Raw genomic sequence first — 17,658 nt, 5'->3', positions numbered from 1 at the left:
GGGGGTTTTCCCATTGAATACAATTGTAGCCATCAAGATAAGAGGTTTTTTGCTTGCTTCTTAGACCCTTTTAGGGGTCGAAGGTCAGAGGGCGTGATCTTATAAAAATGACTCTGTCGCCTCGTCCCGTTCTTCAAAAGTACTTCGACGAGTTCTTCATTCGCAGTTGAAACGTTTGGCGTTGGTCAACGGTGGTAGATTGGGTTGGTGAATCTGTGATCGGCTTCTCAACTTAGTTTAGTTTTAGAAGTACCATTTGTTAAATTATTATAGTTAACTATTACTATTATTTAACCGTCGGTGCGCGAGTTCTTAATATTTATTATGGTGTCCGCGGCTTCGTTAATTTCGGCTGTGCCGGCTTTATTGCCTTTGAGTGTCTTGCTTTATTTTACTGGACTCGAGTATGGATTGCCTTTGACCAAGGACCACTTTGATTCAGTTTACGATTACATTATTGGTGAGTTCAATTTTTTATTATCGTTAATTATCTATTTAGTAATTAGATGCCATTATTATTGTCCATATTAACAGTTAATTCAATCACTTAAACGTTGACGATAAATAGGCCTATTTTAGTCTGGCCTAATAAAAATAGATCAATTATAGGTAGGGAAATTTTGCTTCTAAGAAATGATAGTTAAAATCTTCAATTTTAATTAATTATAAATAAATATTGATTAGAAAGCCTAGATTTATTAACTAGTGCCGAATGGAATCATTTAGAATTAATGAATTAACAGTAATTAACTTAATAATATTAACGTCACAATTTATAACGATGATATTTGCTTATGAAGAACATTTCACTAATCATAGTACTACCATGACCTTTCACCTTGACCTTGACCCCGAGGTTACCACTTAATTTAATAGATCTCTATTATTGCTATAATATTATTCAGATCCTTTCCATTTAATCTAACTCATTTAAATAATTTATTAATTATTTAGCTAATTGCGAATTAGATTTAATTAAAAGATTGTAGCTCTTTACGTTAATTTATTGATTTGTTAATTTATGAATCGCATTAATTAAGTAGTAGACTGTTAATTTTCAATATCGCGAGTAAGAATGTTAAGATACTCTTTGGGTTTCTGGGTAAATTGCCCTGTTCTTCGATAATGGTTTTTTAAAAAAGGTGTAATTACCATTATGGTGCAATGTCATCATCGTTAATACATCAAGAAAAAGCTGTTGCCGCCTCCGGTGGGTTATCAACTAAGCAAGCCTAGTGTCTGTGTCTTGAAGTGTTAGGGCAAGATTAGGCCTAGATTTTTCGACATAAAATTGAGATCTAGTAACCGGCAATCAATAAAATTTAACTCAAATAAAGAGTTTGGAGTTTATTAGATTCCCACGTTTACCATTTAAATCTTTTCAATAATCTAACCACGTACGGATCATAATTACCTAAGATTTCATTGTGACCCTCGTTTTAATGTCTTTTATATAAGAAACACTTATTAGCTACTTACGCATAACTGGAGGCTGTGTATATAAATGTATGTTTTATTGAAATATTCCCCTTAATTTTTCCGTATATTTAAATCCAGTTTTAACTTGTAATTATGAATTTTTTAAAAATGCCTATCTTTTGAGTTTTAACGCGGTAGTCTTTTGTACTTGTTCATTGTTAAAAGCTTGACTATGACGTAGATGCCAATAGAGTAATGACACTTACCTACCTTTGGCTGTATTACGCTGTATGGGGTAGTTAACAATGAGTGTCATTACTCTATACCGGGCAGCTTGCCTTTATGTTCGGGTCAACGTCATAGGGGCGGTCCCGAACCCTTTTACCACTTATTTTTGGGGGTCCGTCCATCTGAGGTTTGGTTGTAAGAATAGGGTTGCACGTGGGTTATCCCACTTGGGGAATAGCTTCCCTTTTTTGGTTATGACCTTTGTCAGGTGGAGATTTGGTTGTCAAGGTCGGTTGTCAAAAGACCCCCAAATTGTTTAGCCCGGGGTTGAAATTCTTGCAAAGATTCAATTCATCATGGGTGTTCTTAGCGTACCACGTGGCTATGGCTAACTCTTCTGGGGTCTCGTGACGTAGCCAGGCCATGGATTGGATGGGGAAAACCATTAATGCGTTAGTGTTGATGTTAATGTCCCTCTCGGTGTGTTGTAAGGGTTAGAATATTTTTTTTCAAGGGATAGTGTAGTGTCTGAAGTATTGTTATTTGAACGTTAGGTTGCCGCCTTGGTTTTAATGGTTCAAATCTAATTTGAATGCCAAGTCAGGCGTTACTATGTTATCATTTGCTTTTGGGCGTTTTTTGGTAGTCTTAAACTTAACCTAAAAATAGTTAAAAGTTGACCTAGAAACGTATTTAAATCGACTTCCGAAATAATTCGGCAGGTGTAATTAACCTTGATCTACCCTTTCGGGATCTTAATAAGAAAAAAATAGAAACCCGTATTAGATTTTAATTGGCAAAGACTAAATTTAATGAAAGACCACAGAAAGACAGATGTGGCGTAATTGCAACATTTCTTATTATAGAAAAATAAATTCAATTGTACCAGCAAAGAATCGAAACCGCGTACTAAATTTTAATTGGCAAAGAATGTAATTAACAATTTGAACATTGACACTAATTACGAGTAATTAAGACTAAGGGTAAATTGAATTTTAGTAAAAGTCTAGGGAATGAAAAACTTATTATGACAGTCTTATAATTGTAGTAACATTTGTTTCAAACCAGTTCAAATAGTTAGGGTAAAAGTTTTGATGGGTTATTCTTGAGGCTCGGGTTTTGTTGTCGATTGGAAACAAACCTCCACACGATCTCGTTCTCTACTTGATCCTGACCCAGTTATTCTAGTTCGCCCCCCTAAAAAAATGTATGTCTGTATACCCTTTTTGTAAGACGTCGACTAACGTTTTCCGGCCCTTCTCCAAGACTATCTCGGCCTCGTGTAGTAGAACGCCCCCACAAACACGTACGTCATTGCGTCGCTAATAACACCGTCTTGGTTCTACTTGTAACCAAAATATTATAAAATGCTTTGGTTTTTTTTTGGGGGGGGGGGGGGTTTAAAGAGGACTTGGTAATATTTTTTGGGTATGAATCCTTAGGCTTGACCCTACCGGAACTATTCGAGGGGGTCTAGGAAACGAGGGGTCACTCACTCCCTTAGTACAGCTCTGCCTTTGATTACTCTAGAACTTTAAAGTTTTCAGTACCCAAGATGGTAAAGTTGTTTAACTTTTGAAAAACCTAAAATACATAGTTTTCAGACTAGGCCAGGCTATTTTTCGAACAATACGCAGTACACCAAGCAGCCTCGTCTCCTGTTATAACTGGTATAAATCCTCCTAGCCTGAAAAACTATATTACCACGACCCCACCAAAGAGGGTAGAAAGAGCCGCTAGCTTCAATTCCCCCTCTTTCTACCCTCTTTGACCCCATGGCCTTAAAAAATGAACGCATGGCTACTTTTCGGACAATATGCAGTGCACCAAGAATAGCCTGGGCTCCTGTTATAACTGGTATCAAACCTCCTAGCCTGAAAACTATTTATATAACCACCAGGACCCTGCGACCTTGAAAAATTAACGTAATCTACCTAACCTTAATTACTTAATTACCTGTCGATATGAAAAAAAGCTCCCTCATTATTTTAAATATTTTTATAATATCTTGAATTATTATATAATGTAGACAATATGGGTATCGTGGTAAAACTACTTGAGCCTTCTTAAGAAGAAGGTAAGGAGGTCAGAAGTCCGCCTCTGCCAAACGGCGAACGCGTACGTACACCTAGGCTGCGTACCGATAAATTCCATACCCCCCCCCCTCTTCCCTCCATTCTTGAATTAAGTATTTCCAGAATAAGAAATTCTCCTTGATACGTGACTAGAGTCTCGTCCGCTTCTACCTATAGTTTTAATTCGAATTTTTTAATGAAGATTGCCATGCCCCGAGAATAAACAATTAGTCTTATTGGACCACAAAGAATCTACGCTACGACTCTAACTGGGGGTAGTTTTGGGGAGGGGCCAGTTACATTTATATTTGAAAGAGAGAGTCATTGTTTTATTTTTAAACCCGATTGCTTATAGAGAATACTCATTTTAAAATACTGTTAGAGTAAGGTAAGGTGGTTTTTCTTTGACGAATTTAGGACTCGGTGGTTCGGTTTGGCCCGTTAATATCCGTTTTGAAAGGAACCATCCGGGAATGTTTTCCCCTTTCCTTCATGCGTCAAAAAGGATCCGATTGTAATGTATTTATGGAAATGGAGAAACCCCAGCTGACGTCATTGTTAAAATTATCTCTAGTTTTAATAGCGTATAGTATATGTTAGTGGAATTTAATTTTAATTCTCTATATGGGTTAGTTATTACAGTGAGTCTAAGCATAAGTTTATAAGTGATTTGTTCCGTTCCATAAGTTTGTTTAATTAATATCTGGTCATGACAAACTGAACTGGAGCTTTGTAATTTTGAAGTGAGTGAGTGAGGTAGGTCATAGATTCGAGGAGGTAAAGCGAGGGAGGGGCCTGGTGAGTGCATGAGGCGCTGATGTCAAATTTGGGCTTAATAATGCAGACTAAATAAGAGTGCCTAGATGGAATAGGTCCTAGCTGCAAAATTAATTAATTAACCACGTGCAACGAGTGTACTTAGGACTTCAATGCAATTCGCTCCCCCTCGTTCTCCTTCTCGAACTAGTTATCTCGAGTACTTGTAAGTCTCTCAGTAGCATTACGAACTGTATTGGTAGTGCAAATCATACTTATGGAAGGAACATAGATTATGAAATTATGGTCTAAGGTCGTACCATTAAGCCAAGATTCAAAATGGGTAGTGGCCGTCCTCTCGGCGCTCGTTTGCTATTCTAGGTCTAGTTTAAAATTTAAATTTATTTATTAGATACATGTAATTGACTTCATTAGATTATGATTAAGGAACCGAGGCCCGTGAACCTTCAATTTAGGTAATTTATTGAAATATGTAATTATTTCACGCTGCGCTTTGAAACTAAAAGATCGTGGCTTGGGTTGGGAGGTATCGCGATCTTGACATTGACTTCAGAAACGATCCGAATTTCTTTTTCCTGAATTTTTGAGCTCGTTTAAGTCTGTCTGTTGCGAGCGTGTGTCGGTTGGGGCGAACGACCGACCTAGAGAGAGAGAGAGCTTTTTAATTTCTAGTTGTTTGCCTTTAAGCTAAATTGATTTTCTTGTATATTTGAAGAACTCTTGTGCTTGTACGAGTTACCATTATCAATTTAAGGGATATCTTTCTTAATTTACCGAAATTGAAAATGATTAACTAGTGTTTATCGTCGCGTATCGAGGAAAGTTTCAAAATTATTAATATGTTCAATCAAACAATTTTGGTATTTTATTTTTGATTGAAATCAGAGTTTCATTTTTAATCTTTCTCCATTCTTAATTTCGAGACTGTTAGTCGGTTAAATTTTTGTTCTGGCTTATTCAGGGTTCATACAAACCTGGAAAATCCAGGGAAATAATGGAAAACTGAGGGGAAATAGGTAGTTGACAGCAAAGTCAGGGAAATTTATAGAGTTTTTAGTAAAATTCAGGGAAATCGGGGGATTTTTGTGAGGTTTGTTCTTAACTATTAAAAACCGCTCCTGTTGTTATTACTCCAAATACGGGAAACTCAGGGAAATATATAGGGAACTAGGGGAAATAAGTTTTCCAGAAGTTGTATGAACCCTGTTATTTCAAAATCAAATTAAACGTAACATCTTGTTAATTTTTAATAATAATAATAATAATTAAACTCTGATGTTTTTAGTTTGAAATTTACTATTTCCGTAAATTTCTTGATCAATTCAATTCTTGATCTTGAACTAAATTACAGAATAAAGTCGGTTAACTTTATTACAAAATACAAATCTTTTAACAACCAGCTTATTCTAGCCTAATAACGAAAAAACTTAAAAAATAAACAAAACTAATTGCCCAATTAAATATAATTCGTTCCGGTTAACGTCTTTTTTCTTTAAAATAATGCGAGAAATTTACTTGTTTTTTATTTTTTCAAAAGAGGCAATTTTTGAGTAAGAAACCGTTGCCGCTTGTCGGAGCTTCCGACGGATCTAAAATACTGTTATTATTTATAAAGAAAAGAATTGGGTCCGTCTTTTTAAAAAGAAGAAAATGTTTTGAAGGGGACTCTTAACACGCTCGGTTGACTTAGACCCAGTGTCCAAAATTCCCCAAATATTTATGAGAGACTATAATAACAATAATATTTTTCAAGTTGCGCTTTTGAAATAAATAAAATAATATAAGGGTTATCTTTAAAAACATTAATTACTAACCTCGTATGGCTAAAGTATTTGAACAAAGCCGCTATCATAGCATCGTAATGTCTACTTAAATATAATTTGCATTCAAACCAGTAATTAGGTTTAGGCAATGTCCATAAAAACAATGGAGATGGAATACGGGAAGATAATTTATTTTAGCACCGAAGTATGATATGCAAATTATATTATTAATTGGGCATTACGAAGAATGGATAGTATTATAATTCTAGGTAATTAAGATTAAAGATACTAAAGTTTTATTGCCAATTAAAGTTTAAAACCAGGTTATTCCCTTTCTATTATTTTGTCATGATTATTCGTGACTGTGTCACTAAGTCCTCGTGTCTCCCTGAAGGCGCGAACTCCTTTCAATCATTCACATATCTCACCTTGCACGTGCACCGAGAAATGGCGGGAAAATTGAGGTTAGTTAGCTCGTGATTTGGTATTTTCACGAGTTTTATACGACAGTGACAATAGGTTGTTTCCATAGTTACCGTGTTGTTATTTTTGGCGCCAAATGGATTTAGGTTAGCGCGTGATTTTCAGCTTCACGCGCTGCGATGGTAGGATGATGACGTAATGGGTTAATTGTCGCGGATACGGAATTAATTGGCGAGAAAAAAGGGGTTAATACTTAATTAAAATTTGTCGTGACAATATTTTTAAACAAATTTCAATTGAGGGAGTTGATAAAGTGAGCGTAGTTGTCTTCCATTGGTGCGAAACCATCTGGCTATTATATCATCATAATAATTTTGTTTGGGTTGTTTAGTAGGTTAAGGATATCTGTTTTAGGCTTAGTGGAATATGGAGCAAAGATTAAATGGGGAAATCTTTCTTCATAATCGTCTGCAAACGCAACTTTCTTTTAATCTTTTATTTTCTTATTGTTATCTCGGAAATCAACCCATCCTCTCTCTCTGTCTCGGTCTTTCTTTAGGCAATAAAGTAGGGCGGAGTGATACACCCAAAGATCTCGAGTCGATCATTTGAAACTAAATCTTTATAGCTAGAATGAATCCACTGGCGGTAGTTTTGACATCCCCCGTTGTTTATATTATCGCGTGCTACACGATACGGACGGTCAAAAGGGGTCGTGTTGTATACTTTCCTATATAACTGCTTTTTCTTTTGAAAGCGGTGAAATCTGAAATATTTTCATATTGTTTCGTCGCTTTATGGTTTTAAGGGTCGCTCGGTTTTCGGATTACGCTAGGTAATAATGATGATGGCAGTTTCCCTTGACAATGGCCCACTTTTACCCCCCAAAAAAAACCGATGAAAACATTCTTTTATGATAATGATAATTATCATCCATGAATGAGAAATTACGCGTTCCATCTCTTATTCTTATTTCTTTAAATTTCTGTTTTCGTTGACATAATTTTCCGCCCCTTAAATTCCCTACAATTTTCATATATCATTTTATCGCCACTGAGGCAGCTAGCTACCGAAAATATTTAAATTTAATTTTCTACCGTTTCTAATTATACAATATATTGGCCTACTAGTTCGCGACGAAATTAGATAATTTAAAATTGAATTTGAAATTTAAAATATTCGCTATTGTTCTTGGTAGAACCAGATACGTGGTTTATTAAAAAAATTATATATTAAAATTATGGCACGTGTGAAGTTCAAATGAATTAAAAATAAATTCTCGCGCGCACGCGCCAGGTTTTTGACGTTTGTGAAATTGCACGTGTTTTTTTTTATTATTTTCAAATTGCGCCCTTTTTACGTCATCAATTTGAGATGCACGTGCGCACGAGCTTTATTTCGCGGATTTTTTTTATTTATATTTAAAAATAGAAAGCGTGCATTAATTAGTGTAAATTAATTTACAACGCGTGTAATTAATATTGGACCTATTTTTCGTCACCAATTTGAGATGCACGAGCTTTAATTTTTTTATATCAAACTGTTGCGGGTTTTTATTAATTGTTTTTAAAAATAGAAAGCGTGGTAGGTGAATTAATGAATTTAACGTGAAATTTAAATTTATCGTGTACGTGCGTGAATCCTAAATGTTTTTAATTCAAAATTATTTCGTTTCTTCATTTGTTCGATTAACTATAAAAGTAATTAAATTATTGAACGATGAGACGCACGCATTTTGAATTTTAATCTTCATTCATTCAGTTAAACACATTAATAGAAAGCAATTATAATCAATTATAGGTCAGTTTGACACAGAAATTGAATCTAAAATCGAGATGATTTTATTTTGATAGAAAAATCTCACGCTTGGCTGCAATTAAAGACTCAATTTTTCCCTCTTCAAAACTGAAGAAGTTAAAATGCGTTTCAAATGACTTTTCTAATATTTTAATCGATTCTAACACTTTCAATACAAAGACCTCAAATCGCCAGTTGACTTTTTAAAAAAATGTATTCCTCCGCGTACCCAGGAAAGTAGTATTGATCTAATAACATTTAAAGTAAATTTCGGTTTCAAATATTGACGTTATAAAAATAACGTTAGTTCAACTAGTTTCCGTTTGGTTAATGAACCGATCCGGATTTATTTTGATATCTTTTAACTTTGACATTATAGAAGAACCTTGTTGATCTAAAATTATTCCTATAGTCTGTGTCCCCCCCCCCGTTATTAAAATAAATAGCGCGAAACGCATTATGGGAAATAAAAAAAAATAAGTAAAAAAACGAGATTTCATTATCAAGTTCGTTGGGTTTAATTTATTTGAATTTTCGTTTCAAAATAACTTCCTTTAACTTTTTCACATTGAATTAATTAAACTTTACGGTATTAGTTCTGGTTACTCTCAAATTAGTTTTAAATACCCCCGTTTAGTATTTAAAGTTCGTTGATTTTTATTCGTAATTTTACTGGATTTTGAAGTCAAAATTCCCTATTCTCTCTAGGCGACGTCTTGTTTTCAGGTGTTTTTCTTGAATATTTTAGGAAATTATTTCCTGGTTCATTTTTTTTATTATTTATTCAAAATGGCAAACTTGAAAAATACCTCTAATCCGGATATGACACTTTACTTTCATCCGTGGTTATTTATTTGATTGTAAAATCACTTTTCATCGAGTGTCACAAAAGCTATGAATTGAAAAGAGTTCAAAACACAAATTTCCATTTTTAATAACAAATATTTCCTCTTAATCAATCCAGGAATTTATTTTATTTAAAAATGAATATTTCTTGAATTTTTAAATCTAGTTTCTTTATTGCTTCGAATGCGACCCTTTTATTAACAATAACGTTTGTCAAATCAAAACTAAGTTAGTAGGAGAGTAACATCTTTTAAATTCGCATTGAAATATATTTTTAAATCTTCAATCAGAACCGCCATTCTTCTTAAAGGCCTAGTTTAGTTTATTTCTTTCATTCGGATTTCCGAAATGTGGGAAAATAGTTCACGCATTTCAGTTCTCAACCCACTAAATAATAATCATACATTGCGAATATTTCAATGTCGAAAAATGATTACTTATTTTTTATTGGTAGCTAGTTGCTGCTATAGCAACTTTTATATTTATATCTAGTCTCGTATTTAGTGAAGCGATGTGCACCAACCAAAAGCGTTACCTTGCAGAACTCTGCAATCATCTAAAAATATATATAGCCGGGTCAAATCAACGCCTTACAATCTTTCTAAGTTACCAATCATGCGCGACAATGAATGAAAGAATGAATGAACCATCAAAGCCAGACAGACAGACAGACAGAACCCTTTTTTTCATTTCACGTTACCTTTAAGTGTTTTTCTATTATAGTTTAGTTTCAATGTCACACTTGACTACCAAACTTTAATTTGTCCCTTTTTAACAATTCCTCGCCTACATGTTAAGTTGTTGTTATTATTATTTTGTTAGTTAGGGCGAGTTGTAACTTGTAAGGGGGTTGGGTACACGTCATGATAGTGTTGGTTGGCCCTGTTCGAATCTAGGTCCCATTAAATATGGTTTGATTGATGCCGATTCGAGTACTCGGTTGGTTTTGCCACAAAAAAAAGGTAACGCTTTAACCGTAGTTCCGAGACGCTATGTGGTGTGTCTGTTTTTTTTTTTTAATCGCAGCGTGTATTCTATAACCGCAACTAGGACTAGTCTTTGTATCATTTAAAGGTACTTGAATTTGTATCCTTTTCATAAGAAATATGATAGGTGGAGATCGGCTTTTTCTTCTTGTAATTCCGGTGTCATATTTTAGACTTAATTATACAATCTAGGTCTTAGTAAATATTTCAGAGTCTACATTTTATTTTATTTTAAACATACACTTTTTTTTGGATCCTGTTTTCAAGGACTTGTGTTTTATTTATAAATAATAACAGAAGTGGTATGAGACTAGAAGTGAAGGGCTCTAGCATTGATAGTACATCCTGGCACTAGTGAACAAATTTGAGGATTTTATGCCGATTCCCACGCGCTAAAACTAGAGAGAGAAAAATTGGTCGAGTTCCAAAAACATTTCCCACCCCCTTCCCCTCAACCTAAAGCGCCCGAACACGACGCGGCTCCTTGAATCTAGTTCGGCCGTCTACCACCGCGAGCGTCTCACCGTTTTGGAGGGAAAAATTCTGAAACCGCCACCATGGAGCCTGTATCTTAAGATACAGGCTCCATGCCGCCACTAGAGGGCCAACCGCTCTTGCGTTATCAAGTCTTTTCACTAATGCCGAGTGAAGAATTTGGTTAGCTCAATACTTCTAGTCTCATACCACTTCTGATAATAATACCTTGTTTAAAAATATGTTAGAATATTTCTGATTCTGAGGTTATGAACTATTGAACGGGTTATAGAGCTATTTCAGTGGGGGAAAAATTTCGTCTGCTACGAAAATTGGGCCTGCCTTTGAGTGTAGAGGGCGGCCATTTTGTGAGGGTTTCTCTATGGGCAAATAGCATTGGTGACGTAGCCATTACCCCCTCTGAAATAGCTCTATTACTAGGTAGGCCTAACAAGAAAAAGAACTTAAAAATTGAACCCACCCGAACTCTACTCTATAATCTTAAACCGTTTATTTTTTTTGGGGGGGGGGGGGTAAACCATTTCCACCCTGTAAGACTTAAGGATGTACTTGTACACCTGTAGTTAGTGTCACAGAAATAGTTCGTATACGTTTTGAGGTATTTTCTTTCAGTGTCAAAACCGGCTGAAAGGTGAAAGAAATATTTGTTTTAGCTTCGCCCCGCGATTTAACGTGAACTATGAAATTGTGCCTTAAGTTGTTGCTGTTGTAATAATGTTTTTTCCCCAATTTGTGTTTTTCTTTATTTTGTCTAGTTGGAGGAGGGTCAGCGGGTGCGGTTCTGGCCAATAGATTATCGGAAGATCCGCATAATAAAGTGCTGCTACTCGAAGCGGGATCGAAAGAAAACTCCATAACGGATGTACCCTTATTGGCAGCTATGTTACAAATGACGCCGCTTGATTGGGCTTTCCAAACGGAGCCACAGGAAGCGTCCTGCTTCGGACTTATAGGAAGGGTAAGTAATTAAGAGTACTAATCAAAATTCCAATTACTACAGGAACGTATCTTCATCTTTAATTACAGAGAAGTCGATGGCCTCGTGGCAAAGTTCTGGGCGGATGTAGTGTCCTGAATTACATGTTGTATATCCGTGGTAACCGGAAGGATTACGATATCTGGGAGTCGATGGGTGCCGAAGGTTGGAGTTGGAACGACGTTTACCCTTACTTCCTGAAATCTGAGGACAATCGGGACCCTTCCGTGGCCAACAACGGCTTCCATTCCACAGGCGGATACTTGACCGTCCAGACCCCAAAGTTCGCCACTCCTCTGGCTCATGCTTTTGTTCAATCTGGTCAATACTTGGGCTATCCCAACTCGGATATCAACGCTCATATTCAATCCAGTAAGTACTCTTGAAATTACATGCAATTTTTCGCGCTACTTAAGCAAATAGATGAATCTTTGTCACCAACTATCTGGAACGCGACTATTTCTTTCCCACATAAATTGCGCGTCTGTAGTCTTTGAGTATCTTAGTTCCTTTCGTTCGTCATAGTAAATTCAAATACCGCATATAGGCCTATTAAGCTACTCAAATACTACAACATTAATCTTATTTCTTGTAAAATTAATCTCCATATGAAATGTTTCCCGGTAAAATTACGTGAGTAGCCTAATTTTCAAGGTCTTTAAACCATCATCCGTTGTTAGCGTTGATCCATGGTAATAAAGTGGAAAGTTATTTGTACTTCTTTATGGTATTATAATCTCCCTCTCTCCACTTCATTACGACTTTAACCGCGAATGTAGCTAATGGGGATTTGAAAAAGCGCGAGACGCGAGACTTGAAACGGGAAAAGTTAGTTTATCTTTCAAGGAGGAAAGTTTAGACCAAAAATAAAAGGAACTCTTGGCATAGAAGATTTACGCCCGTCAATGTGTTATTGATAGCGTCAGTTCTTTGACGCTGAAAATTGATATACAAAGTTGTCCCTATTTACCCATGGAAGTCGATTCAGTTATTTTAAAAGGGCCAAAGTTCGAATTTTATTATTACATCTGAGACGGCGGATTTTGGGATTCTTTATTTAAGCCAGTCGACAGACTGGCTGATATATACGGGTCGTTCGAGTTTCCTGCCTTTGTACGGGCAAATTTTTGGAACGGGAGAGTAGATAATTTTGACGCCAGAAATGGCAGGCCTATGGCTTCAAGCGAATAAACGCCAATTCATTTTTAACCGTTGTGTTGCAAACAGGACCCCTCAGCGTAAGTATTTTTGAGGTGCAGAAATGGCAACCCTACGACTTCACGCGAATAAACGACAATTCGTTTTCAACCCTTGTGCTGCCACGAGCGTATAGGTCGCGTAGGTTTTTCTCGAGGGTAGGCTCTATCTATCTCTTATCATGGTGGGGGATCTTTTAACGACGTACTTAAAATTCTCCTAACTCCAAGGCATTGAGGTTAAAATGCACGTATCTTCGATTCGTTTATTGAGACTTGGACTCTCTTTGAGTTACAATGCACGTATCTCTGTCGTTCTCCGATTCGTTTCATTATCAGTAAGACCAAGCCTTTCATGGAAGGGACACATAAATGTCCATTCCGTTTGAAATTAATCATTTCATATTTCATTATTAGTAAGACCAAGCCTTTCAAGGAAGGGACACATATTATAAAAAAACCGTTTTTAGAAACGGAAAAAACCTGATATATACTACATCGTTGATTTTGGGTCGCCACTCACTGTTCTTGTCACGGCTTCTAAGGGACAGATATTATTTATTCTAACCGTTTCATATAACACCACCATTTATTAAAGCGGTAACATTGCGTCATGACAATTAATATCACATGTCATGACAGCACCAACTATTAATGCGGTAATCTTAACACATTTTCTTTACTTTTTATTTCGGCTGACATTTTTACCATAACTTCGTTGTTATGGTAAAAATTATTTATTTTTAGCTTCTAAAAATGTCAGCCGAAATAAAAAGTAAAGAAAATGTGTTAAGATTACCGCATTAATAGTTGGTGCTGTCATGACATGTGATATTAATTGTCATGACGCAATGTTACCGCTTTAATAAATGGTGGTGTTATATGAAACGGTTAGAATAAATAATATCTGTCCCTTAGAAGCCGTGACAAGAACAGTGAGTGGCGACCCAAAATCAACGATGTAGTATATATCAGGTTTTTTCCGTTTCTAAAAACGGTTTTTTTATAATCATTTGTTGACCTAAACCTCTTCGTCTGGTGTAGGTTTCGTGATTCCTCAAGGTACGACGCGTCGCGGGGGTCGTTGTAGTACCAGCAAGGCCTTCTTAAGACCCATCAAACTTAGATCCAACCTAGATATAGTTCTCTTCGCGCAAGCCACAAAGATTTTGTTCGACCATAACAAGAGGGCCAGGTCAGTTATGTTTGACCGCCTTAAGTTACCCTACGTCGTTGACGCTCGCAAAGAGATCATTCTATCCGCCGGTGCTATCAATTCACCGCATCTACTTATGTTATCCGGAATCGGGCCCGCTGAAGACCTCAGAAAATTCGGAGTGAGTTTTGTCCACTGTTACAAGTAGATACTCATTTGCCTTAGTAGCCCGACTTAAAAACCGTTAACGTTTCGGTAGATTCCGGTTATTTCAAATTTGCCCGTGGGTTTGAACCTCCAAGACCACATTTACCCGGGTGGTGTCCATTTCACGGTGGACAAGGAAGTATCCGTAATTCAAAATCGCGTCTTCAATTTCGCCAATATTATCAAATGGGCCACGCTGGGCGAAGGACCCTTGACTGTATTGGGGGGCGTTGAAGGTTTAGGTTATATCAAGACAAAGTACACTAACAAGTCGTTAGACTGGCCCGACGCGGAGATCCATTTCCTGTCCGGTAGTCCCGTTTCGGATGGAGGACAAACCTTCAAGAAGGTGCAAGGATTAACTGACGAGGTACTTATAACACATCCACTAAGAAGCGCCTCTGTTCTAAGCACCGATTACAATTTTGCAGTTGTGGGAACGCGTATACTTGCCTTACTTGTTCAGGGACACTTTTTCTATGTACCCCGTCCTGTTGAGACCCAAAAGCAGAGGTTACATAAAACTGCGCTCGGCCAATCCTTACGATTACCCCATTATCGACCCGAAATACTTGACGCATCCTGACGATATTCTAACCATGGTTGAATGTAAGTTAAGTCCAAGCGGCGCAATTACGTCTTACTAATTCTTCTTTACAATGCAGCCATGAAGATTAGTATCGCGGCTGGTTATGCTCCCGCATTCCGCAAATACGGAGCTCGTTTATTCAAAGAGAAATGGCCCGGTTGCGAACACTACCGTCAATGGAGCGACGAGTACTTGGCTTGCGTAGCCCGAACTTACACGGCCACCATCTACCATCCAGTTGGTACTTGCAAGATGGGAAACCCCATGGATCCCACCACCGTCGTGGACCCTCAACTCAGGTAAGAACAAAATTGGCTTAAGCTTGTCTTAACTTCGTTAATTGCCATTAATTTTTGACAAACTTCAATTTTAGGGTAAAAGGTGTTAAAGGTTTGCGCGTGGTGGACGCCTCAATTATGCCAAACATTATTTCGGGAAATACAAACGCTCCGACTATAATGATTGGTGAAAAAGCCGCTGATATTATCAAAGGTGTTAGGACAGTTCCGTTTTTCACGTGATAGAATTAGCTCAATTAGTTTAATTAACCAACTTTTGAATCCGCAAACAAATACTAAACTGACTTCAATGACAATGATCAAACTGGACGGGGACTTATAAAAGTGGCGTCCGAAACTACAATTTTAGTCACAAAAATGGACATGTCCCATTACCCTCCCTTTCCCATTTTTATCTCTTAAAAGTTATCTTCATTTTTAAACTTTGAACGAAAGTTTGATCTTCATGTTATTTGTTATTTTTGATATCTTCATCGTTATTTTTATTCGTTATTCCCGTTCCTTTGGTTTCCAAATACTTTTAATTTCCTCAAGAACGCGTATGTATGTGTGTAAATATTATTTGAAACGATGTTTCAATGCTGCCAGTTTTGAAGATATACGCGATTGGCCAAAAATAGACCTTGAAAAAACTTAAGTAATGACGGGTCAGGATAACGTAGCGGGTATTATTCCTGTAATTTATAAATAATTTATTTTTAATCGCGAAATAAATTTCCATTAGACTTTTGTTTAATTATTTAAATAGACAATTCGTAGGAGTGCAAACAATTTAACATTAAGATTATAATGTTGAATTGAAAAAAAAAAATCTACGAGCAATTTTCAATGTAATTAGTGTATTTATTTACACTCAAATCGCAGTGCCACTCGACTAAATGACAATCAATGTGTTATAAATAAAAAATGAATCATTTTAAATATGTTTTTTCATTTAAAAATCGTCCAAAACTAATATTTTCATATTTTCTTCGTATTTTTAAGCTTAACAACTAAGCCTTGGTCAAAACAAACACGTGTCATCAAAAAATTCAAATCTCGTGCCGTTTGGTGGACTGTGAAATTTGCCACGGCGAACTTAACTACCCCGAATTCCAATGGTGTATAGTCGACGGTTGAATGAACTAGTTGGCCGTAGCTTTTGGCCAACGCCGCCGAAAATTTGACGTCAAAAGAAGCTGCGTTACTCCGCAAATCAGAGATCGCGATTTTGCGGCGCCATTCTAATCCCGCGACACGTAAGCTTTACCGCTTATGGATAGTCGATCATAGTTTCTCCAACTTTAAACTCATTTACTTCAATTTAATCGTGATTAAAAGACTTAATTAACTTAAATTAGTCATAGAGCGCGGAATAAAGCCGGGAATTTCCATTAATTATTTTAAAAAGTCTTCATTCTTCGCTGTAATATGGGTGGCAAGGCGTTAGGCTTAGCGTGTCTGTTCGTGTTAATTGTTAATTTGGAAGCTTTAATGTTTCAATTACCGGCAAATACCAAGAAATGCTTAAAAGACGAGATGCGAAAGGGTGAAGTGGTGACTGGCGAGTACGAACTGACCGACGCCCCTGGACAAAAGACTGACCTTATTGTGGTTGACACTAAAGGACATGTTCTGGTCAACAGAGAGGGGGTTGATAAGGGCAAGTTTGCCTTCAACAGTGACGAATATGACGTCTACGAGATATGTTTCGTCTCTAAATTACCCCAAGGACAGCGAGGATTACCGCAAGAGGTAAGTGCTTTAATTACCATTAGAACTTTAGTCATTTTACAGTTGGGGTGGTACTTCTTGATCAGGTAACGTTAGTCATGAAACGTGGGATAGAAGCAAAATCTTACGACCAGATTGCCGAAGTTGGTAAATTGAAGCCTTTGGAAGTGGAATTGGATCGTTTGGAGGATTTATCTCAAGCTATTGTGGCTGATTTTGCTCATATGAGAAAAAGAGAGGAAGAAATGAGGGACACGAACGAGTCCACCAATTCCAGGGTCTTATACCTAAGTATTTTCAGCATGTGTTGTCTTCTAGGCTTAGCTACGTGGCAAGTTCTCTATTTGAGGCGTTTCTTCAAAGCCAAGAAACTTATTGAATAAAAAATGTGCCTAACTTTAAAAGGGACAAGGACAATTCATTAACGAAAAAGGGGGAGGGGGGGAGAGAGAGAAAATTTGGTTTATTTCATTCTTTGTGTTCTTTAGGTTTCTTCAAAATTGCTATCAAATATTTTCATGTAGAAAAAAATATTAATATTAATTTTAATTCCATAGTTGCATCTTTTGAAGGTAATTTAATTAATTTTTCCTTCTAATTTTGCAACTATAAAGTTTATCTACAAAATTAATTTATTTGTTAATTTTTTCATGAAAATATTGTCAATAATAAAAGAAAAACTGTTTCTAAATTTAGATTTCCTTCATTTCCTT

At 36.4% G+C, this 17,658-nt stretch overlaps 2 protein-coding genes across 2 annotated transcripts; both read left to right on the top strand.

Moving 5' to 3' along the window:
• The first annotated feature begins 57 nt into the window (after positions 1 to 57).
• LOC149612770 (glucose dehydrogenase [FAD, quinone]-like) lies at positions 58 to 16,153 on the top strand. Its single transcript, XM_089858200.1, has 8 exons — positions 58 to 460; positions 11,565 to 11,767; positions 11,836 to 12,157; positions 14,026 to 14,318; positions 14,397 to 14,714; positions 14,776 to 14,953; positions 15,010 to 15,232; positions 15,307 to 16,153. Exons 1-8 carry the CDS (start codon positions 325 to 327, stop codon positions 15,452 to 15,454), a joined length of 1,821 nt encoding a protein of 606 aa, XP_089714326.1. The 5' UTR covers positions 58 to 324; the 3' UTR covers positions 15,455 to 16,153.
• Positions 16,154 to 16,442: 289 nt separating this feature from the next.
• Positions 16,443 to 17,636, top strand: LOC149612769 (transmembrane emp24 domain-containing protein bai-like). The gene is made up of 2 exons (XM_089858274.1): positions 16,443 to 16,966; positions 17,032 to 17,636. Exons 1-2 carry the CDS (start codon positions 16,643 to 16,645, stop codon positions 17,326 to 17,328), a joined length of 621 nt encoding a protein of 206 aa, XP_089714400.1. The 5' UTR covers positions 16,443 to 16,642; the 3' UTR covers positions 17,329 to 17,636.
• Positions 17,637 to 17,658: the final 22 nt, after the last annotated feature.

This window comes from Phalangium opilio, unplaced genomic scaffold, assembly GCF_054372755.1.
Source record: "Phalangium opilio isolate 3A_F unplaced genomic scaffold, DU_Popi_V2 ptg000232l_1, whole genome shotgun sequence".
Taxonomy (NCBI): Eukaryota; Metazoa; Arthropoda; class Arachnida; order Opiliones; family Phalangiidae; genus Phalangium; species Phalangium opilio.
This window is presented reverse-complemented; position numbering and strand designations above follow the sequence as displayed.

Excerpts from the sequence above, each read along its gene's own strand:
- LOC149612770 (XM_089858200.1), top strand. The coding sequence starts at position 325 with ATGGTGTCCGCGGCTTCGTTAATTTCGGCTGTGCCGGCTTTATTGCCT. Across the intron at positions 11,768-11,835 it reads GCTTCGGACTTATAGGAAGG|AGAAGTCGATGGCCTCGTGG; the intron begins GTAAGTAATTAA and ends CTTTAATTACAG. Across the intron at positions 14,954-15,009 it reads TATTCTAACCATGGTTGAAT|CCATGAAGATTAGTATCGCG; the intron begins GTAAGTTAAGTC and ends TTTACAATGCAG.
- LOC149612769 (XM_089858274.1), top strand. The coding sequence starts at position 16,643 with ATGGGTGGCAAGGCGTTAGGCTTAGCGTGTCTGTTCGTGTTAATTGTT. Across the intron at positions 16,967-17,031 it reads AGCGAGGATTACCGCAAGAG|GTAACGTTAGTCATGAAACG; the intron begins GTAAGTGCTTTA and ends CTTCTTGATCAG.